Consider the following 23,973-nt stretch of genomic DNA (forward strand, 5'->3'; position numbering starts at 1 on the left):
AAAATCTGGTGGGAATGAGACCTGAGAGGTCAGGGGGTCTGTCCAGTTGTGCAGCCAGACAGCAGCTGAGCCGGGACTTGAACCCAGAGCTGAGTATGGTAATCCTGCCTTATCTGTCTCTCTCTCTCTTTTTTTTTTTTTTCCTGAATTTCTGTTCTCTCCAGGGCAGCTTGTGGCCTGGAATTAATGGGCTGTCTTCCTATTACTTGATTTTCAAAGCCTTCGGTACCACTACGGAATTGCATATTGTGGGTAACGTTAGCAGAACACTCTTTTTTATTTAATTCATTTTTTTGAGACAGAGTCTTGCTCTGTTGACCAGGCTGGAGCGCAGTGGCACAGTCTTACCTCACTGCAACCTCCACCTCCCAGGTTCAAGTGATCCTCCCACCTCAGCCTCTCGGGTAACTGGGATTACAGGCACCCACCACCACATGCCACACCTGGCCTCTTTTTTTACAATATTCGTATCTATCTGTAGGCCTCATTCAGATCTTGCCACTTGGGAACCGTTATAACAAAAGGGAAACCGTACTTTTCTGTTCCAGCATCCAGTCCGGGATCTCACGTTGCATTTAGGGGTCATGACTCTGTAGTCTCTTGTCACCTACAACAGTATTTCTTTGCCTCTCATTTACCTTGGTATTTGGAAGAGTGCAGGCCAGTTATGTTGTTGAGCCTCTCAGTGGGGCTTCTCTGATATTTCTCAAGATTCGATCCAGGTTATGAATGTTTGGCAAGAATACCACAAGAGCGGTGCCGTCCTCAGCTCCTCACACCAGGAGGCACATGCTGTCTGTCCTGCTACCGGTGATGTGTGCCTGGATCACTTGATTAGGATACTGTCGGGCCGGGCGCCGTGGCTCATGCCTGTAATCCCAGCACTTTGGGAGGCCGAGGTGGGCGGATCACCTGAGGTCAAGAGTTCAAGACCAGCCTGGCCAACATGGTAAAACCCTGTCTCTACTAAAAATACAAAAAATGAGCCGGGCATGGTGGCGGGCACCTGTAATCCCAGCACTTTGGGAGGCCGAGGCGGATGGATCACCTGAGGTCAAGAGTTCGAGACAAGCCTGGCCAACGTGGGTGAAACCCCTTCTCTACTAAAAATACAAAAATTAGCCGGGCATGGTGGCACATGCCTGTAGTCCCAGCTACTCAGGAGGCTGATGCAGGAGAATTGCTTGAACCCGGGAGGCGGAGGTTGCAGTGAGCTGAGATTGCACCATTGCACTCCGGCCTGGTCAACAAGAGTGAAACTCCATCTCAAAAAAAGAAAAAAAAAAGGATACCATCTGCCAGTTTCTTCAATCTAAAATTACTATTTTAACCTATTTTGGGTGAAGTATTTTCAGATTATGTAAAGATTATTCTGATGGTTGTCAAATGGCTGTTTTTCTATTTTCATCATTTCTTCTATATCACTCTTCTACAAGACAGCTGGTATTCTATTGTTTTTTTATTATTATTATTTCATTCTCAAAAGAATGAAGTGAAGTGTTGGTATTCCATTTAAGGAAGCTCTTAACTGTATGGGCTCTTGGATTCTTATTTTATTCTGTATCTTTTTTTTTTTTTTTTTTGAGATAGGGTATCACTCTGTTGCCCATGCTGGAGTAGTGCAGTGGCGCAATCTCAGTTCACTGCAACCTCCACCTCCCGGGCTCAGGTGATCCTCCACCTCAGCCTCCCGAGTAGCTGGGATTACATGCGCCCACCCCCATACCCAGCTGACTTTTTGTATTTTTAGTAGAGATGGGGTTTTGCCATGTTGCCCAGGCTGGTCTCAAACTCCTGGCCTCAAGTGATCACCACCTTGGCCTCGCAAAGTGCTGGGATTACAGGCGTGAGTCACTATGCCCAGCCATCTTATTTTATTCTGTAGATTATAACACTGTCATTATTTATTTTAATACTCAATTATCCAACATATGGCCCATGGAGGAGGCCCTTTAATCTGGTTCTGTGTCCTCCTATCGTTTTTTCAGCACCCCATTTCTGGCAGGAGATATTCAGCCCTGTTATTCACTGTTCTCCAAGGAACCCACATTCCTTTTGGTGGAAAATGGTGTTAAGAAACCAGAATTTGAGTATTGGGTGTCACCGTTTCTAGACCCACCCAATGGACAGAGCTAGGAAATACATGTATGTATTATATGTAATGTAGGTAGATACATGTATATCTTTCTGTACCCATCCGCACTTATTCAAAACCATGAAGTATCAAACAGATAGTTCTAAATCCATCTAACACCACAGGATTTGTGGTTTATTCCAGGATTCCATCTTTCCATATTTGTAACTCACTTCCCAAACAATGAGAGACCTGGCTCCTATTCTCCACGGTGTACTTATTTGCACAATCCAAGAATATACCATAGGAGTTTCCAGATTCATGACTCATACATATCTCTGTGAAAAGCAAACCCAGTCGCTAGACTCCAGTATTTGCCATTCCTTTTGTCTTGGGCCTGAGGATAATAGAATCAAAGTTTATCTGTTCAAAAGTTACCTTTCTCTGTGGATCAGTGTGGTTATGTTATTATTTGGAATATATTAACCCATTTATGCTAGCGTTCCACTATTGGAACGCTAAGCTTGTGGAGTTATTTCTATCCTACTGCTCAATGTCATTACCAAGATCTGATTTTTCACACAAAAAAATTTGCAACCTCCAGCATAAATGGGTTAATAGTTGGGTTCATTTTTATTCCATTTTAGGGATTCCCTTTCATTCTTGCTGATTTCGGGTTTTGGTTTTGAGCGTTTTGTTATTGTTGCTGTTGTTTTGAATGTTTGAAACAATGTGGCCGGGCGCAGTGGCTCACGCCTGTAATCCTAGCACTTTGGGAGGCCAAGGCAGACGGATTGCTTGAGCCCAGGAGTTTGAGACCAGCCTGGGCAACATGGCGAAACCTCTTTCTACAGGAATACAAAAATTAGCTGGGCGTGGTAGTGCACACCTGTAGTCCCAGCTACCTGGGAGGCTGAGGTGGGCGGATCACCTGAGCCCAGGGAGGTTGAGGCTGCAGTGAGCCATGATCACACCACTGCACTCTAGCCTGGCAACAGAGTGAGACCCTGTCTAAAAAAAGAAAAAGAAAAATTAGCTCCAAAAGTCAGAACTGTGCAATACAGTAACTCTCCCTTTTGCCCTGTTCTCTTCCCCTGCCCCCTTGTAGGTAAGCAGTCTTGTTCGTTTCTGGTTCCTCCTTCCTGGGTTTCATTTCGCACAAACAAGCAGCCACAAGTATGCCCAATCTTCCCTTCTTTCTTACAGAAGAGGTAGTACCCTAGACTACTCTGCTTTACTTTGCATTTCTTAACAGTTTATTAGGAAAATGATTCCACATTGGTTTGTAGGATCTTCCTCATTTTTAAAACTGCTGTGTCAGGGCTGGGCATGGTGACTCATGCTTGTAATCCCAGCACTTTGGGAGGCTGAGGTGGCCAAATCATGAGGTCAGGAGTTCAAGAGCAGCCGGGCCAACATGGTGAAACCTGTTCTCTACTAAAAATACAAAAATTAGCTGGGCGTGGTGGTGCGCACCTGTAATCCCAGCACTTCAGGAGGCCAAAGCAGGCAGATCACTTGAGGCCAACATGGTGAAACCCTGTCTCTACTAAAAGTACAAAAATTAGCCAGCTGTGGTGGTATATGGCTGTAATCCCAGCTATTTGGGAGGCTGAGGCACAAGAATAGCTTGAACCCGGGATGTGGAGGTTGCAGTGAGCCGAGATCACGTCACTGTACTCCAGCGTGGGCTACAGAGTGAGACTCCCATCTCAAAAAAATTAATAATAATAATTAATTAAAACTTTTTTTAAAGCTTCTGTATCAGATCCCATTGTGTGGACATAGCATGGTTTGTTCAACCAACCTTCTATACATGGGCATTTAGGTTTCGTTTTGCAATTACAAACACTACTGCAAGGGCTGGCCTTGCATAAACCTATTTTTGTGTTGTGAGAGGAGTGCCTGCAGGGTGAATTTAGGGGTAATTGCACATATGGTTTTGTTAGGCAGCACCACATTTCCCTCTGTTGGGTCTGTACCAGATGTGTTTCCACCAGCAGCTTTTCAGAACCTCTTTTCCCACAGCCTTACTAACTGAATGTGCCATAACACTTTTGAGTTTTTGCTAGTCCAGTAGAGGAGAATGTATTGCGGTGGACTTTTAATTTACATCTCTCCTTTCTGAGTGAGTGGAACATTTTTCAGATGCTTAAGGGCCATTTATTTATTTATTTATTTATTTATCGGAGTCTTACTCTGTCACCCAGGCTGGAGTGCAGTGGCACGATCTCGGCTCACTGCAACCTCCGCCTCCCAGGTTCAAGCAATTCTCCTGGCTCAGCCTCCCAGGTAGCTGGGATTACAGGCGTGAGCCACTGCGCCCGGCCCTTCCCCATCTTGTTGAGACAAGGCTTGTAAGGATGTGATGCAAGGTGTGAACGTTCCCCAGAAAGAAGTGCATGTGCACAACACAGCCTGGCTGCAGCATCTGCTTCAAACAAAACAGTCGGTCGAGCTCCACTTTCTTTGACTTAATCATTCTTCATGCTCCACCCATTTCCGGAAAGATGTGAGGCATCTCTCTGATGCTGAGCGCAAGTCTGCGTACCTCTTTGCCTTCTTGTATGTTGTGCCATGTTGTGTCTAATTTGTGGCAGTTGTTTTCTGTTTTCCTGCCACAGATCCAGACAGTCCTGACCTGGGATGGGGAAGCAGGACTCTCTGGCATGGTCTTTATGCCACCCCAGGGAAATCTGGGATAGTTGAAATCTGAGCAGTAATGTCCCTTCGCCATGTGTCAGGCAGAAGCCGCCCACTAAATAACCTCTGTGTCAGCATGTGTGGGCGTAGAGGGGGCAGTGCAGACAGACTGCAGCTTTGTGCGTACTTGGACACGTTCCTTGACCTCTTGGAGGTTCCATTTTATTGCCCAGCATAGAAGCAGCACAGCAAAGTGATGGAGAGAACAGTACCTAGAGCCAGACCATCTGGGATGAAATTCAGGTTCCAGCATGTCAGAGCCATGTAATGCCTGGGACCGTCTGTGCCTCAGTTTCTCGAACCTCATAAGTGACTTAAAAGGTGAGAATTCTCAGAACAGTGCCTGGCACATAGTGGATACTCAGGAATTGTTAGCTTTTATCATCACCAACCACATAATCCATATTTGTGGGATATTGTGAGGTTTAGCTCAAATCATACCAAGTACTCATCATACGTGCTCCACACATTTTACTCCATTAAAATGTTCACTAACAGATTTTTAGGCCGGGCGCGGTGGCTCACACCTGTAATCCTAGCACTTTGGGAGGCTGAGTCAAGCAGATCACCTGAGGTCAGGAGTTTGAGACCAGCCTGGCCAACTTAGTGAAACCCCGTCTCTACTAGATACAAAAATTATCTGGGCATGGTGGCGCATGGAGGCTGAGGCAGGAGACTCGCTTAAACCTGGGAGGTGGAGATTACAGTGAGCCCAGATCGTGCCGCTGCACTCTAGCCTGAGTGACAGAGAGACTGTGTCTCCAAAAAAAGAAATGGATTTTTAGAAAATCTTTCACTTTCCAGGAAGAAAGTTTATATTCTCTATGGCTTTGTGTGGAGGAAACAGCATTAATCTCACTACAGGAGACTGCTTCACTCTCAGTGATTTCAATCTAGGAATATCTTGGTTCCCAGTATCATTCTGGCCTGAGCTCAGCACATCCCAGGCTGCCCAGATCTTGCCATGCTCTCCTCTGAGCCACGCTGATCTTAGCTTCTCAGAAGTTTCTGAATTGTCCCCCATGTGGTCTCCCAGACTCTTTAGTTGAAAAAAGGAGCCCTGCCTGACTGCCCAGAGGTCAGTGCCTGCCCACGGGAAGGGGTTTGCTGTTGAAAGCAGTTACTGTTCACTCAAGTCCGTGGCCACCTGACCCTTTATGGTGCATGCAATTTTACCATGTACTTATGGCCAAGCCCTACATAGTCAACAGACCTCATTAAGTTGTCAAAAAGCATTCTCAGGCTGAGGACATTATGCGACCTGGCTTCAGTTGGTAGAGGTGCGTGGACACTGCCAAGGCTCCTATTTCTGGTTCCAGTGGATGAGGAGGAGGACAATTATTCATAATAATGGCAAACAGCAGGGTGCGGTGGCTCACACCTGGTGGTAATCCCAACGCTTTGGGAGGTGGAGGTGGGAGGATCATGAGCCCAGGACTTTGAGGCCAGCCTAGACAACATGGTGAGACTCCATCTCTACGAAAAAATTAAAAATTAGCTGGGTGTGGTTGCACGTGCCTGTAGTCCCAGCTACTCAGGAGACTGAGGCGGAAGGAACCCTTGAGCCTGGGAGTTCAAGGTTACAGTGAGCTGTGATTGCACCACTGCACCCCAGCTTGGGCAACAGAGTGACATCCTGTTTCTAAAAAGAGATAATAATAGCAAACACACATTGAGTTCTAACCAGGCGCCAGGCACTATACTGAGGGTTTAAATGCAGCATCATGTCTGTTTCTCACAGTAACGCTACAAGGTAGGTGCTTGTGATTTCCACATTGTACAGATGAGGAAGCTGAAGCCGAGAGAGGTTCAGTAACATGCCGACGTCACGTGGTACTTGTAAAGGTCACAAATGCAGCCCCACAGTCTCACGGCAGAGCCTGCAGCGCTGCACCACACGGATGCCTGAGCCAAGTTCACTCCCTGACCGGAGAGCCACAGAGGCAGGACCGAAGGTCAGGGGACAGGGTTTCCTAGCATCTGCGAGCCTTTCAGAAAGGCAACTAACTGCAGCGCTCCAGCTGGCTTTCTCACGGAGATTGAGCAGAGACAGACCTCTCTCCGGTAGACACAGACCGTCTCTCCCCTCCCCCGTGTTGGTTTTACCCAGGCTTTGTTTTCTGAAAATGTGGCTGGGCCTGCTTAACATGCTTAGCAGGGCACTGGGAAATGCACTTCAGTGGCCGGTGCCAGCTAGCTTTTTGGAGTTTTAAAAAGACTTTCCGAAGTCTTATTTCTCCCCCACCGAGAGGAGGGAAAAGGGTTTTTATACAGTAACTCCTTTTGAGAGAAATGTGGAAACAGTGGGACCAGTGAAGTTCCTTCTGATAATAAAAAAGCGATATCTGTGTCTGAAGCAGGAGGCTTGAGACGATTTTTATGGACAAAGCAAGAAATAACTGCATTCAGAAACAGGTGAAATTCCCAAAGATGATGAAAAGGACTACAGATGGGGAAATTGTGTGTGATTACATGAGTATCTCTTCCTGAAATGAGGGACACATTGATGGAGATTATTAAAGCCAACAGTAATTGGGCTCGCTTGCCGAGTGCTGGAAGTCAGTATTTCACAGATGAGGGTCTGTTTCTTGTGCATGTCAGGAAGGTTTACTTAGCCTGTTACCAGCAGAATTAGTCCAGCTGTAGCTCCGTTTTTCCTAAGCAGTGGGAAAGGGGCCGGAGAAGGGGAATTTTCTTAGAATTTAACGACACAATCTGAGGCTGAAACTCTGTGATTGGAAATGCGGTTTTGTACATGCTTGGTGTCGCTCTGATGTCAGCGTCTCCTGACTGTGTATAATCTAGCCCCGCTACCTCCTATTTTAAGGAATTCTTTCAGTCAGGGGTCAGCTGCTGTGCTGCTGCCTGGAAGCAGCTTATCTCAGAATGCTCTTTCTGTTTCAGGTCTCTGTTCTAGGATGTCCCGACCCAGTGGTGCATGAGATCGCCTATCAGTACGGAAAAAATGTAGGAATAGCTTTTCAGGTTGGTATGCTTTTTATTTGTAAGAATGGTGGCACAGTGATACAGTCAGCATTCTCCCCTAGTGTGGAATTGCCAAAATAGTAGGAACGATGGCAGCGATGTTGGCCTGGCGGTGCTCCTTACATCCCATTTTTCCTTTTGCCAGCTAATAGATGATGTGTTGGACTTCACCTCATGTTCTGACCAGATGGGCAAACCAACATCAGCTGATCTGAAGCTCGGGTTAGCCACTGGTCCTGTCCTGTTTGCCTGTCAGCAGGTAAGTGTTACGAACTCCCTTCGACCCACCACTGATAGCCCCACAGAACTGATGTCCCGCGACACACCTGATGGGAAGGTTGCATAACGGAATCGATGGGAAGGCATTCAGGTAAGAGATCACAGGTCTGCCTTTGATCCTGGCTCTGAGTGAGATGTTAGGGCTGGTCATTTCACCTTGCTAAGCCTGTTTCCTTATCTGTAAAATTGAGAAGATCAGCTTTCTCCCAGGGGGGTTGTGAGGATTAGCTAAGATCCTATTTAAGATCTTTGTGTCTTGTGGTGTGCCAGAGGCATTTGAGGTAGCATCGTGATTATTTCCATATATTTTGGCCACTGGCAAAGTGAACGGTTTCCAAGTGTTGATTATAGGACTGGACTCTGGTGGTCCTCAGAGCCCCTTAAAAGGCACAGGAAGCATCAAGGGCCTCCAAGCATAAGAAATTCTCCAGTTTTAGAAGTTTAATGAGACTCTGCTGCTCTGAGAGAGGCCTTAGAACTTCGGCCATTGCCTCAAAATGTCAAGAAGTCAGTGGAGTGCAGTAGACCCACATAGTTCCTTCTTTCTCCGGATCGAGGGACTGAGAAGTGAGGAAGTCAGTACAGCTGGTGTCCCCCTTAATGTGAATGAAAGGCTTAGGAGGCTTCAAAGATGTTCCCTCGACTGACAAAGCAGACATCCTCACGGCCTCCTCTAGACGCTGGCCACATGGCTTGTGGCTGTACTGAATGTTACTTGAAATAAGTGAGACATTAGTTGGTGTTGGAACATCTTGTTAATAGATTTTCATCTTAGTAGTATTTAATTTGGTATGTAGCAAAGCAATAAGATGTTCATCACCGTGCCATGAAATTCAACATTAGCTCTTTGGTCTGAAATTATAGTAACTTTTGGTCTTTCAGAGATTTTGCCTCATTCTGTCTTCACGTTTACAAAGGTCAATCATGTCCTCCATAGAATTCAGTGATTCCACTGTGATACAGAAACCATGACCCTTGCTTTTGGTGGGTTTCTATTGGAGAGAGGAAAGATTATCTTTCACCCACTATCTAGCACAGCCATTGGCAGCGTGATTCTTCCCAGGGGAGGCTGATGTTCTGGGTGGCTGGGCCAGGCTACTTTGGCAGCTTGCTAGGGCTATGAATGGAGATGTCAGGGCACTTTGAAGGAACACCTGCCCTCATTATTACAAGGCTTCCATCCTCTCAGACTTTGGAGGCTGAGGTAAGAAGTGAAAGATATGCTATAAATAGGTCCTCTCTCCCAATGAGACTTACTTGCCAGCCCAAAATCAAGGAGCATCATACATGTGCCCAGTTTTGACAAAAATTTCTAAAAACCCCCTTTTGTACATTGAGGCATGAGTGAGGAACGTTTGAGCCGTGTAGATACTATGCCGGGGATTAGAAAAATGAGGCACTGGCTTCCACCTATACAACTGCGAACATTACTTCTCAGATGCTTGTTAGTAAACATGAGTGAAGGACAGTAAGATTGACTGAGTGTGCTGAAATCCAGCTAGCTTGGTAAAGATTCCTCTACCTAGGCTCTAAGATTGTCAGGATAGAAGGAAAAAGCCTCTCCCTGGAGAAGGCGCTGAAAACGTTTTGGTTGCTGTATTTGTAAAAATCTTCAAGTTGTTAAATACTTGTTATGAACCCCAGAATACTAAGTTATCGGTTGAGTCCTTCTTAAACCTTAAGTTTCACTCTGAATATATTTCGAAAGAAACTAACTTACTTTCCCCTCCACACACAAAGGAGTAACGGCTAACTCTGCCTTCATATATAGTGGGGGACAGGGGAGATGGACCTCTTCTACATAGTATCTGTCAGTAATCTATAAGAGATTGAAAAATGCTGGTTAAGGCCGGGCGCGGTGGCTCATGCCTGTAATTCCAGCACTTTGGGAGGCCAAGGCAGGTGGATCACGAGGTCAGGAGTTCAACACCAGCCTGACCAATATGGTGAAACCCCGTCTCTACTAAAAATACAAAAGTTAGCCGGGCATGGTGGTGCACGCCTGTAATCCCAGCTACTCAGGAGGCCGAGGAAGGAGAATCATTTGAACCTGGGAGGCGGAGGTTGCAGTGAGCTGAGATCGCACCACTGCACTCTAGCCTGGGCGACAGAGTGAGACTCCATCTCAAAACAAAAAAAAAAAAAAGAGAAAGAAAGAAAAATGCTGGTTAAAAAACGCAAGCAAAAGGAAGAAAAAAGATTACTGTACCCCGAGCCATGGTTTTGTGTGTGCTTTACTGGGAAATCCCAGTCATGAGGCACCTACTCACAGTCACCAGACAGCAGTGTTCTCATCTGCCCATAAGGCAGTGAGTTTAAAAGGCACATTGCAGCCTCAGAAAAGGGAACACAGAATGGAGTCCAAGCAGGAAGTGACTCTGGACAGAACTCATTTCAAAAGTAGACTGATGTTTCTGTCTTGTGGCACATGGGCCAGACGTTAGCCAAATATGTATTTATAAGTTGCCTTCTAATAAAACAGCAAGGTTAGGCTCTTTTGTGGAATACACTGTCAAACAAGAGATTCTTAGCAAGAAATGTGTCAAAAGATTTTTGGGACTAAAATTCATTCTGGGTAAAAACAAGTTCCAAAAATAACGTTCAGAATGTGCAGTATCTCCACTTAATGAAAATGTGTTTTTAGTTTACAAAGGATTCTTTCATACATTATCTCTAATCTCACAACTCCTCTTTGTGGTAGATATCATGGTGCCTATTCTACAAGTAAGAAACTGATGCTCAAACCTCGCCAAAATTAAACATCTGGTAAATGGCACAGCAGGGAACTGAACAAGTCTAAGACCAGTATTCATTTTATTACATCATACACAGTGTTATTGCCACTGGTAATGCTGAGAAGTTAGTAGCTATGATACCAAACAGGCCTTCCCACAGAGCAGGTAACTAACCCACCCGGGCACTGATGATACTCAAAGAATCCTCTCTGTGCGATGTCTTTGTTATTATGAACAGCATACCTACTTAGTGGAGGAGTTCTAAGACGTCTGTAATCCTTTCCCTTTGGTAGGTGAGTTGTGTGTGCTGATGAGATGCTCTTTGAGCTTTTCCATTTGTGAACACTGGGCCAGGGCAAGCATTCTTGGGAAACCACCTTTTCCTTTTTAACTTGGTGTGGTGGGTTGTCTTGGAGTTTGCTCCACCCAGCACTTGACAGAAACCCCCTCTCTTTGGAGTTACTTTATTTTTAACATCTCTCTTAAGGGGTTTCCTAGTAACAGTTGGTTCAGAGGATTTAAGAAGAGTTTTGGGGATTTCTGGAGAAGTCCCAGGGATGACAGCACCCTCCCATGTATGTATGTATATGTGTACATATTCTCTTTAAGAACAAAAACCTCAAGTTAATTGGATTTTGAAAGCTTCAGAAACAAAATGGAAGTGCTTTACTTTATCTGATGAAACTTCATCACTCTTCAAATATCTTTTTTAACAAAAACAAATCTTTCCTTTCTTCTGCTTCTCTTCCTTATTTGCTAAGTCACTAGACCCAAATGTCAGCTGTAGCCACGTTCCAAATGCCATCACCAGCCCCTGCACCAGCTGCACAGGCCTTATGCTGTCGTGGTGACTAGTTGGTGCCTTAGAGTGACCCACGTTTTGCTTGGGAAAACTCATCTACTGATCACCTTGGCGGTTTAGTGTATGGATGGGTTTCACAGCGCTACAACCTGATTTACCCACAGGTGGTTTTCCTACTCTTAAAAACACCACCTGAGCAAACAGAACTTTTATTTGTCACTAAATCTGCAGGCAACTGTTCTTCCTGCTGTGTTTCTCTTTTCTTTTCCACATACACATGGAGGGGACTGGGGAGTGCCCGGGGAAGAGTTCGATGTTTTGCATATTATAATTGCACACATGACATGTTTGGAAGGAAGGATGTAGTCACTCAATGCAAATAATTTTTTCAAATTTTGCTTTCTCAGTGCTTTTCATAGTAAAAGCATCAGTGAAAACACCCAATCAGCACATCTTACTACACTTGCTGGTACTGTAGAAAAAGCTTATACATCATAAACACAGTAATGTCACCAGATGCCTACAAGAGGATCACATTAGTGTTAACGATAAAACCTTCCAGATATCCAGCAAGTATGTGGTATTAAAAAACGAAAACAGGCTATGTGTAGTGGCTCACACCCATAATCCCAGCACTCTGGGAGGCCCAGGTGAGAGGATCATGTGAAGCCAGGAGTTTGACACCAGCCCAGGCAACAAGGCAAGACCCCATCTCTATAAAAAATTGAAAAATTGGCCAGGCGCAGTGGCTCACGCCTGTAATCCCAGCACTTTGGGAGGCCGAGGTGGGCGGATCACAAGGTCAGGAGATCGAGACCATCCTGCCTAACATGGTGAAACCCCGTCTCTATTAAAAATACACAAAATTAGCAGGGTGTGGTGGCATGTGCCCCGTAGTCCCAGCTACTCGGGAGGCTGAGGCAGAAGAATCGTTTGAACCCGGGAGGCGGAGGTTGCGGTGAGTCAAGATTGTGCCACTGCACTCCAGCCTGGGCGACAGAGTGAGACTCCATCTCAAAAAAAATTTTTTTTTAAATTAAAAAAAATTAGCCAGCTGCATGCCTGTAGTCCCAGCTACTTGGAAGGCTGAGACAGGAGGATTACTTGAACCTATAGGAGTTTGAGGCTGCAGTGAGCTATGATTGCACCACTGCACTCCAGCCTGGGCAACAGAACAAGTCTCAAAACAAAACTAAAACCTACTTGATTTGGCTTTTTTACCACAGAAGTTGATTTGGGCTTCCCTGATTTCTTTCTAGTAGCTTGTTTTCTTCTTAAAACACCAGTAACTAAAGGAAATTACTGGTTTTCATAAGAACTAACCAGTTGCTGGCTCTATAAATTCTGTAAACACATTAGCAGTCTCTACATGTTTAGAGCTTTGTTCTGACACATATTTTGGTCTGAAAGAAACATTCTTTCTTCGTCTGTGATCACTCGGCTGAGGCTTTTCTATGTATGCCCTATTTTTTCTTCTAGGATTACTAATACCATGGTCATGGTTACAGGACAACAACTTTTTTCATCTTCAGGTTCACTGCCAGGGAAAAACTGGCAACTGCTATAAGCACTGACGTGGCCAAAACCAAACACATCTTACCTCTTCCGTGGAGCCGTAGACTGTTAGAGCTCAAGGGCTTCCGGTCATGAAGAGGAGAAGCCTAAGACCCCAGGGACTAAGGAAGTCACTCAGCTGTGGCAGTTGGTAGCCAAACCAAGACTAGAGCTCGGATCTAGGAAGTGAAGTGATTTGGTGTCCTGGCTTTTGTATTCTGTTAATGGTGACAGTTATAAATAGTTGCTAAGTATTGTAGAATATCGATTTTACCTTCAATTGGATTTTTACCTTTTTTTTTTCCCCTCTTCTTGCTATCAGATTAATTCAGGTCTTTTTTATAAACTACTCTAGTAACCTGTTTGTTCCGTCTACCTCTGACTCTCTTAGTTCCATGGTTCTCAACCTTGGCTGCACATTAAAAATATCAGAGTAGATGGGAAGGGGTTGAAAATCCTGGTGCCCAGACTAAGCACCAAGCCAATATAATCAAAATCTCTGGGAACAGGATCTAGGCAACTGTACCTCCCCAGGCAAGACGCAGTGGTTCACACCTGTAATCCCAGCACTTTGGGAGGCTGAGGTGGACAGATCACCTGAGGTCAGGAGTTCAAGACCAGCCTGGCCAATATGGCAAAACCCTGTCTCTACTAAAAATACAAAATTAGCCAGGTGTGGTGGCGCACATCTGTAGTCCCTGCTACTCAAGAGGCTGAGGCAGAGAATCGCTTGAACCAGGAAGGCGGAGTTTGCAGTGAGCTGAGATCGTGCCATTGCACTCCAGCCTGGGCGACACAGCGAAACTCCATCTCAGAAGAAAAAAAAAAACACAAAAACCTCCCCAGCTGATCCCAGTATGCAGTCAGTGTCATGCACCACTGCTCAGATCCACTGTACACACTGCTTAAGGCAGAGCTCTGTACGTAATGCTCTCTGCTCAGAAACCTCAATAGCTTTCAGTTGGTAATCAATTTAGTACTTAGAGTAGAATGCCTAATTCCCATCCTCATCCTAGGCCAGTGACTCGCAAAATGTTGGCAGAGACCAGAGATACTGGTGTCACCTGGGAATCTGTTAGAAATGCATGCCAAGGCTCCACCCCTACTCAATCAGAAACTGGGGGAGAGGCCCCACAAGCAGTACAGGCGATCCTGATACAATTTCAAGTTTACCAACCATGTTGTTTTTTATTTTTTTATTTGAGATGGAGTTTCACTCTTGTTGCCCAAGCTGGAGTGCAGTGGCGCAATCTCGGCTCACTGCAACCTCCGCCTCCAGGGTTCAAGCAATTCTCTTGCCTCAGCCTCCTGAGTAGCTGGGATTACAGGCGTGCACCACCACGCCCGGCTAATTTTTTTATATTTTTAGTAGAAACAGTTTCACCATGTTAGCCAGGCTGGTCTCAAACTCCTGACCTCAGGTGATCCGCCCACCTCGGCCTCCCAAAGTGCTGGGATTACAGGCGTGAGCCACCACACCCAGCCAGAACCATGATGTTGTTGAGAAGTACTTTATTCCTCCTGCCTCTCTTACTCAGTGTTGGACTAGGATAAAACATCAGAATAAACAAGGACTAGTGTCTCTCCTCCTCTACACCACCACAGTGCCTAGGCATAGACAGTGGATGCCTCTTAGCTCAGCTTTTGTTGCCACAGTTTATTGCTCCCCCACATCATTTAGACATTTAATTACATTTTTGTTGTTTCTTATTTCCTGTTGTTACAAACTAGTGTTAGAACACTTGTTTCCCCCAAGAGAAATAAACAGATTTTCTCTCTTTTTTCTTAGTTCCCAGAAATGAATGCTATGATCATGCGAAGGTTCAGTTTGCCGGGAGATGTAGACAGAGCTCGACAGTATGTGTTACAGGTAAGACTATTTTTAAAAGAAAGGCAGCAGCAGGAACAACGTGGCAAAGTCCTTTAATCCAAAAATGTAAACATTAAATTACAGATACAAGACTGTTTGGTCAACTCTTGATGTGACAAAAACTGAGAAGGGAAAACTCGTTTTTCAGATTTTTTGTTTTCATTTCTCTTCTAGACTACTTAGGAAATACTTTGTTTTAACTGGTCTTGGGTAAGGCACAGATATTAATGTCTGGTAAAAGGTACCTAAGTGATTCTGGTGAACTGTTAGTGTTGAAGCAGAGTGGTGTGGAACCAGCCTTCCCTGTGTCCATCAGCAGAATCACTAGGCCCCCAGTCACCCAGCCTCAGCCCCAGCCTCATCCGTGTCCCCATCCGTGACCCCATGCGGGCTGCAGCTGCACTGCTGCAATGGGCTACTCCTAATTGGGCTTTCCTAGTCTGTCCTACCTGTTATAAAAGTGTGACTAAAGACATGATCATTGAAAACAATTAAACCAACATAGGCAAACTATACATTTATACAAACATTTTTCTTTTAAAGGGAGAACCATTTAACCCTGTTTAGGGGCTAGTGGCTTGTTTTAAATATATTGCCACATATCTTCAGAAGCTTTCTGTGGAAGCCACATCTCTTTGCATGACTTGAGTTTTGGTGACTGACTCTCTTGAGAATGAGCCATTTCCAAGCTCACCATCATTTGCAGCCAACAGATCTCCTGGATGAGTCGGAGTGAGCAAAAACATTGTTACAAAGCAAGTGTGCCGTGAGATCCGTACTTAGTGTGGTACCTGAAAGACTTCCAAATAATTACCGTTCTGATTCTTAAAACATTTAAAAAGCAACCCCCAACGCCTAAAAGGTTATTTTTCTCTTTTAACTGACTATGCTGTTAAGCCTCATCATTCACTATGGGTTACTGGCTTTTTTGGAGAATGGTTTAAAAGTACTATTAAAAACTATGGGAGGGAGCTGGAGCTGATAAAAGTCAATATCCCTGGGAGAGGTTCTGGCTTCAGAAATAATGGTATTATTGAAAGCTGGAGTGGGAGGTGGAACTGAAAAGAGGGAAATTAATAGTAGCACCTATGGAAAATAGCAAAGTTCCAGCAATCCTAGCCAGAAACGCATTTAGGGAAAACAAAAATCCACGGGAATGTTCTCTGAACAAATTCTCCAAAATTCTAGCTCCCTGTTCACCCACATAGCTTCTAGTCCTATTCCCTCACTAAATGTGAATAGACAACTCAGGGTTACAAATGAGTTGACTAAAGCTTGCTGAACAAAAGAGTGGGACTAAAATAACGGGGGGGAAAGAAACTCAGGAAAAACATAAATAGGAGGATCCAAAAATATACCACATTCACAAAACAAGACAGGATCAGACTTTTTAAATGAGTAAGAGCAAGTTCTAAGAAACTGGAAATGACTGCAGAGCAAACTCCAAAGAACGTCTGCAATGTGAAATTGAGGAAATCCTCCCAAGTGTAAAACAGAAAGGGGGAAATAGTGAAAATAAGAAGAGCTACAAGGACCGGTGCCATCATGTAACAAGTATTTCGGGAAGAAAATTAAAAAGTGGTCACTTATGCAAGAAAAAGGTGTCAAAACTGGCTCAATGAATAGCAAAAATACTGGGTGCTAGAAGGCAGTGGAGGAAGGTCTTGCAAATAATGATTAAACATTTTAAACCTAAGATCCATTATATCTGAAGGCAAAAGAAAGTCACCACACATCGGGACTAAAACACTGACTTCCCATAAATACTTTTTCTATTTTTCTGAGACGGAGTCTCGCTGTCGCCAGGCTGGAGTGCAGTGGTGCACCGCGGCTCACTGCAAGCTCCGCCTCCCGGGTTCAAGTGATTCTTCTGCCTCAGCCTCCTGAGTAGCTGGGAACACAGGCGCCCGCCACCATGCGCGGCTGATTTTTGTATTTTTAGTAGAGACGGGGGTTTCACCATGTTGGCCATTGTGGTCTCGATCTCATGACCTCGTGATCCGCCCAGCTCGGCCTCCCAAAATGCTGGGATCACAGGCGTGAGCACCACACCTGGCCTGCGTGAACACTTTCTGGGTAGGTTATTTGCAGATGTACTTCAGCAAAATGTGTGGAAAACACTGAGAGAAGGCAGGCTTCTGTACAAAAAGGAACAGCAAACTAAAATGTGTCATGTTTTGAGCAATTGGTATAGAAAATCAGATTTCTTTCAACCACAGTGTTAGGAATATTCTATTTCTAAATGTCAGAGGGGTCTGGGCGCACTGGCTCACGCCTGTAATCCCAGCACTTTGGGAGGCCGAGGCGGGTGGATCACTTGAGGTCAGGAGTTTGAGACCAGCCTGGCCAACATGGTGAAACCACGTCTCTACTAAAAATACAAACATTAGCCAGGCGTGGTGGCACACGCCTGTAATCCTAGCTACTAAGGAGGCTGAGGCACGAGAATCCCTTGAGCCTGGGAGGCGGAGGTTGTGGTGAGCCAAGATCACACCACTTCACTCCAGCCTGGGCAACAGAGCAAGATTCTGTCTCAAAATAAATAAATAAATAAATAAATAATAAATGTCAGAGGGATCATGAGCCATGGAGAAGGAAACAGAATTATAGTATATGACTTGATTCTGCAGTAAATATTTTTACATCATAGAAATGATACTTTATTAGTATTTGGCTTTTAGAAAGAACCAATATTTTAAAACATGGTTACAGAATAGAATGTAAATATCCATAGTCTAATAGTATAGTTAAAGGACAGGACAGGAGCTCATACAAGATAAAATCAGAAGTTGATGCTACCTAACAGAAGCAATCAACAAAACAACTAAAGACAGCAGTGTCATGATCAGGAGGCACAATATGGGAGGGCTAAATCCTCATCTTAATAAAAAGGTAACAGATAATAACTAAAACTGGCAATCAAGAAATAAAAACTAGGCTGGGCAAGGTGGCTCACACCTGTAATCCCAGCACTTTGGGAGGCCAAGGTGGGCAGATCACTTGAGGCCAGGAGTTTGAGACCAGCCTGGGCAACAAGAGCAAAACTCCATCTCAAAGAAAAAAAAAAAAAAATACAAAAAAAAAAAAAAAAAAAAAATTAGCTGGGTGTGGTAGCTCATGCCTGTAATCCCAGCACTTTGGGAGGCCGAGGTGGGTGGATCACCTGAGGTCAGGAGTTCGAGACCAGCCTGACCAACATGGAGAAACCCTGTCTCTACTAAAAATACAAAAAAAAAAATAGCCAGGAATGGTGGCACATGCCTGTAATCTCAGCTACTAGGGAAGCTGAGGCAGGAGAATTGCTTGAACCTAGGAGGCAGAGGTGGTAGTGAGCCGAGATCGTGCCATTGCACTTCAGCCTGGGCAACAAGAGCAAAACTCTGTCTCAAAAAAAAAAAAAAAAAAATACAAAAATTAGCTGGGTGTGGTGGCATGCGCCTGTAGTCCCAGCTACTTGGGAGGCTGAGGCAGGACAATTGCTTGAACCCGGGAGATAGAGGTTGCAGTGAGCTGAGATCACGCCGTGCACTCCAGTCCGGGTGACAGAGTGAGACCCTGTCTCAAAAAAAAAAAACAGAAAAAGAAAAACTAATGGATAAAGTGAGTGCCTTTGGAAGAAAGGAACCTTTCTTCATAAACCCTCTGTACTTTCATTTTGTTATGTCTTTATTCTTTATAAGTTTTACTTGTGTTTTTTTTACATTTAAATGTATAACAATACTTTGTATGTAGAACTTTTGAGAAAGTCAAGTAAAAGGGGAAAATGGATGACCACGTAATATTGATGAGCTAGTTGTTTTGCATGCTAATAGAATAAAAATTTGCTTCAATATGAGAAAAAGGCCTAAAGGAAGTTAGCACTATGAGTCGGGAAAAGAACATTAGAGATGTAGTTTGACTGTTGAAACTGTAACCCTCAGCTCATCTGATCTCAAAACTATGTGTTCATTTATTATAGCAGGAAGTTAAAATGCTGATTCAGTCAGTGACAGGCATCTGCTCTGTTTTGTTCTGTATCTCGTAGAGTGATGGTGTGCAACAAACAACCTACCTCGCCCAGCAGTACTGCCATGAAGCAATAAGAGAGATCAGTAAACTTCGACCATCCCCAGAAAGAGATGCCCTCATTCAACTTTCAGAAATTGTCCTCACAAGAGAGAAATGACAACTCTTTCTGTTCTTTCTGGCAGCTATCTTACCAGACTGTGCCTAAAGAATTTTGTGGAATACACTTTGTTTGCTTCATGTGCAGATAACCAAAAATCATTTTAAAAGATATCAAACTTATTGATGGGCAATTTATTTTTTTTATTGCAAAAGTTTTTTCAGAAAACTTTTTAAATGTAATTAAACCATCTGAATCTGTCATTCTAGTCCTATAAATTATAATCGAGGTATCTTGATGGTTATATGTGGTATTGTTTACACTGTTAATATCCACATGTAAGGCCATTACACAAATAAATAATCGATGTTAAAATTCAAATGGTTTGTCTTGATTTACTGTGGGAGTAAAGATGAGAAAAATGTGAAGTCTGCATTGAAGTCCACATTAGTTATATTTTAACAGTATCCAAAGTTTCATATAGGAGAATGGTTTATTATAAAAGACTGTACATAAAATTTAGACAACAGGTTATATACAAATTAAGAGAACAATCCACTTCAAAAATGGAAAGTAGAAGGTAGCTAGCTGATCACTAATGATACTTTGTTTAAAATTAACAAAGGCAAAATGCGTATGAAATAGTCACATTGATTTGGTAGCAGTAATGGTCTTTAATTTTCAGAAATAACTGTTTTGCACTAGTCTTACCATTCACTATGGTGTTACAAGTCTGTAACGTCCAGTACATAACTGTAATTTGAATTCCAAACAAATCCTCAATAACACAGAAACCCACACTTGAGTGCTCTACTTTAATATCCTAAGCAATATAGAATTATACACAAGAAGAGAAAACATCCCTCAGCCCTCCCTTAAATTAAGAGGAGACACACAAAGTGCATGTGTTGCATTTTGATTATGTCAAAAGACAATACAAGTCTGTTCATTAGGTAAATCTCTGTTCACTGATTAATACATGACCCACCTTCTTTCCCAATTATTTTATTTTAAAATTCTAATGTTGCTAGTGCCAGGTAATGGATTAAATAGTGCCTATTCACAAATCAACTGTATCCACTTTTACAATATGTAAAAGGTACTTTTAACTTCCTTTCATTGAACCAGTGTACAACAGTCCACTGCAAAACTGAAGGACATGGCAATCCTTACGAATTTTACTTACAGAATGAATGCACACAATTTGACACATTTTCTTAGCTTCAAAAGATTCTTTAAAAAAGGAATTCAGTAGATTGACTTGTAAATAACCATTGCAGATTTTGAATCTGCAAAAACCCGTCACATTGCTGTTGGGACAGATTAAGATAAGGCTAAAATTTTTTTCCAAGTTAACATATTGAGAAAATAGAACCATAATTCTGCAATAAATCATTATCTTTTATTTTTTTTTTAAAGCAAACCAGTGAAGGAAAGGACAAAAACCTTTGGTTCACTTATGTATTTATGAATGGAAAAAATTTATAATGCAAATTTCACTCATTAAAAAACTTAGGTACAAATTACAACATTACAGATAATTCTCTTTTTGCTTCTTTTGTTTCACATGGAGACCCTTGGAGACTCAATTCATGTTAAGACACCTAAGTATGAGTCCTCCAGGTAAATATTACACAAATGGGAAGCATCTTGGAATTTTTAAGTATATTTCAATACATAAATTTTTATGCATGCTTTAAACAAACAGTATTTTTTTAAATGAGAGAATCTAACAAAAAAAGTCTGACCAGCACCAGCATTTAAATTTTCTGATTTTAATATTAGTCTGACATAGCGTTAGTAATCATGCTGCACTGAAACATGTAATGGTACAATCTGAATAATGATTTGTTAAATATTATACCCCACTTCCCCCAGAATATTTAGGCTGGTCATAAAGTTAAAAATGTGTAAGTAAGTACATAAGCATAATCAGTTATGGACAGCTTCTTGTATAAATTGCTATTTAGCAATACACAAACTGCCTCAAAGATTTATGCTTACAGGTAGACATTCAATTTACCAATAAAACAGCATGTTCTGAAAATATGGGCACATTTTAAAACATATTAAGACAGTTCTGTTAACCATAATTGTCCCACAGTATGACTGAGTAATAAGAATCTACTTTAAAAGCAAAAAAAAAAAAAAAAAAAATTAATCAGTATAGTGCATGATTGATTCAACATAGTTCCCAGGGAACAGACCAGTCACTCGATTGCAGACTCCTTCATACCAGCCATCATCATTCTTCTTTATAACATAAATGATTGCACCCTCCATAAATGACAGCTCATCATCCTTGTCTTTTGTATAATCATATATTGCAACAACTATGGAAAAAAGAGTTGAAATATCACATGAATGCACTATATCCAACATTTACTTGAATTTTAAGACAAAGCCAATTAAATATATAGCACAGCAAAACCATTTTTATGAAGATTTCTTAATTTTTGTATCTATCAATATAAGTAGGTCAGTGCCAACCATGTACTTATATCATTGGCTTAATCTAACCATGTACTTAACCATGTACTTATATCATTGGCTTAATTAAGAGTCAAATGACAATCTGATTAGACTGAACAGGTCAATAGGTTCTGTCAATCACTTTAAGAAAGCTCTCTGAACTTCAGAATTTATTAGATGTTTCAATTCATTCAAATACCAAGTGCCTATCATATACAAAGCACCGCTTTTCGAAATAATTATCAGGCAAAGCTGCATAGCCATTCAGTAAACCAGGTAACAACCCAAGCTATCTAATTTGAAAATACACAGTCACTGGAAGGTAAATCACATCCTACTCATTCAAGGACCCATGCTAATTTAAGGTACTGTTCCCAGATTTTTTAAAAAGAATATTTACTTACTTCAAAGGATTTTAATTAATATTTAGAGAACGTGGCAATTCTGTGGTGTCTGTAATTCTTTTCAGTTCAAGATACAGGTTGAGTAACCCTCATCTGAAATGCCTGGGATCAGAACTGCTTTGGATTTGGGTTTTTTTTCCAGACTTTGGAATTTTACATATAGGTAATGAGATACTATCTTGGAGATGGGATCCAAGTCTAAACACAAAACTCATTTTTGTTTCACATACACCTTACACACATAGCCTGAAGGTAATTTTATTTTTCCCTTGGGAACACTGAATAAACTGTGTCATGTGCCTGCGTTCTGACTGTGACCCATCACATGAGGTCAGGTGTGGAATTTTCCACTTGCGGCATCATGTTGGAACTCATTGTGGATTTTGAAGCATTTTGAATTTGGGACTTTCAGATAGGGATGCTCAGCCTATATTCACTTCCTTTGCAAACTGCTGTGGAAAGCAATCTAAAGTGTATCATGGCCCATGGACAAATCCAAACCACTGCATTTTTTGTAAATAAAGTTTTATTGCAATATGGCCACATCTACTTACTCATGTACTATGTCCTCTTTTACGCTACAACAGTAGGACTGAGTAGTTGTGACAGAGACTGTATAGCCAGCAAAGTTTAAAATATTTACCATCTGGCTTTATACCAAACAAAGTATGCTCACCCCTAGTTCTTGGGAAGATACTTTTTAATCCTCTACTATCAAGTATATTACCCGATATGTCATTCCAAATTTGTCAACTTCTATAAATATGGTCCCATTTTCATAATTAAATTTGCTTTACCAAGAAAGAAAATATGGGTAAAAACACAATTCAAGGCCACTCAAGTTTATCATCCTCATAAGTAACAACAGCTCTCTATTTGAAGGTATATGGGAATCTAAAGTAGAATATTTAAGACTTTCTTAACAATATGTAAATTATTTACCGTTTAAAAATATAAGGCCAGGAGTGGTGGCTCACACCAGTAATCCCACAACTGGGAGGCTGAGATGGGTGGATCACTTGAGGTCAGGAGTTCAAGACCAGGCTGGCCAACATGGCAAAACCCCGTCTCTACTAAAAATATAAAAGTTAGCTGGGCGTGGTGGCGGGCACCTGTAATCCCAGCTATTTAAGAGGCTGAGGCAGGAGAATTGCTTGAACCCGGGAGGCAGAAGTTGCAGTGAGCCAAGATCGCACCACTGCACTCCACACTGGGAGACAGAACAAGACTCCACCTCAAAAAATAAAAAAATATAAAAGGAAAACAAATTTACTTTTGCCACATATCCAAAACTTGGGCAGGAAAGAATGCTGCTGGTCTCAAGAGCTACAGCTACTTGCTTAAAGACTGTTAACCCAATAAAGTCAATAGAAGGAAATCTATCAAAGGCAACCAAAAGTGTTCAACTAAATTACAAGCATTTTTCAGAACTCTATAGAAATACAGATTTGATTTTATTTTTAATTGATTCCCATTTCTGCAAAAAGAAATACAGATTTTAAAATAGCACAGAACTAGATGAAAAAATAAAAACTAGAAACAGGATTTGTTTCTTCCCCACCTATATTTCTTAATAGATAATTACAGTGAATATTGGGTACTGTAGGTAAATTACGACTTTATAGTAGTTCATAGTTTCATGAAATATAATCCTGGTAATTTGTCTTCTCTTTTATAAAATCACCTGACACCTTAATTGAGGCTTTTCTCATGATAGTACTAATAAATTTTTAAAGACAGATGCTCCTCCACTTCCATATGATGGGGTTATGTCCCAATAAACCCACTGTTTAGTGGAAAATATTGTAAATTGAAAGTACGTTTTCAACCTATAACTTACATTTTTTACTTATAACAGGTTTATCCAGACAAAGCTACATCATAAGTTGAGAAGCATACTGAATGCATATCATTTTTGTACCATCATAAAGTTGAAAAGATCCTAAACTGAACCATTGTAATTCAGGGACCATCTATATTTAGATATGAA

At 42.3% G+C, this 23,973-nt stretch overlaps 2 protein-coding genes across 26 annotated transcripts in view; one reads left to right on the forward strand and one right to left on the reverse strand.

The window, feature by feature from the left end:
• Window positions 1-19,488, forward strand: part of PDSS1 (decaprenyl diphosphate synthase subunit 1) — a 50,719-nt gene extending 31,231 nt beyond the window's left edge. For all 6 annotated transcript variants that reach the window (XR_013397972.1, XR_003719197.2, XM_077946032.1 and 3 more), the window contains 4 exons: window positions 7,682-7,762; window positions 7,908-8,021; window positions 14,922-15,002; window positions 19,027-19,488. Coding sequence is in view for 4 of the 6 variants with exons in the window: in XM_077946032.1 (XP_077802158.1) it covers window positions 7,682-7,762; window positions 7,908-8,021; window positions 14,922-15,002; window positions 19,027-19,167 (417 nt within the window). In the remaining 2 variants the exon portion in view is untranslated. The remainder of the gene's footprint in view (window positions 1-7,681; window positions 7,763-7,907; window positions 8,022-14,921; window positions 15,003-19,026) is intronic.
• A 93-nt stretch (window positions 19,489-19,581) lies between these two features.
• Window positions 19,582-23,973, reverse strand: part of ABI1 (abl interactor 1) — a 117,949-nt gene continuing 113,557 nt past the window's right edge. For all 20 annotated transcript variants that reach the window (XM_001103797.5, XM_015146661.3, XM_015146659.3 and 17 more), the window contains one exon: window positions 19,582-21,440. In XM_001103797.5, coding sequence (XP_001103797.1) covers window positions 21,265-21,440 — 176 coding nt within the window. In that variant the 3' untranslated portion in view covers window positions 19,582-21,264. The remainder of the gene's footprint in view (window positions 21,441-23,973) is intronic.

The sequence above is a fragment of the Macaca mulatta genome, chromosome 9 (genome assembly GCF_049350105.2).
Source record: "Macaca mulatta isolate MMU2019108-1 chromosome 9, T2T-MMU8v2.0, whole genome shotgun sequence".
NCBI classification, from domain to species: Eukaryota; Metazoa; Chordata; class Mammalia; order Primates; family Cercopithecidae; genus Macaca; species Macaca mulatta.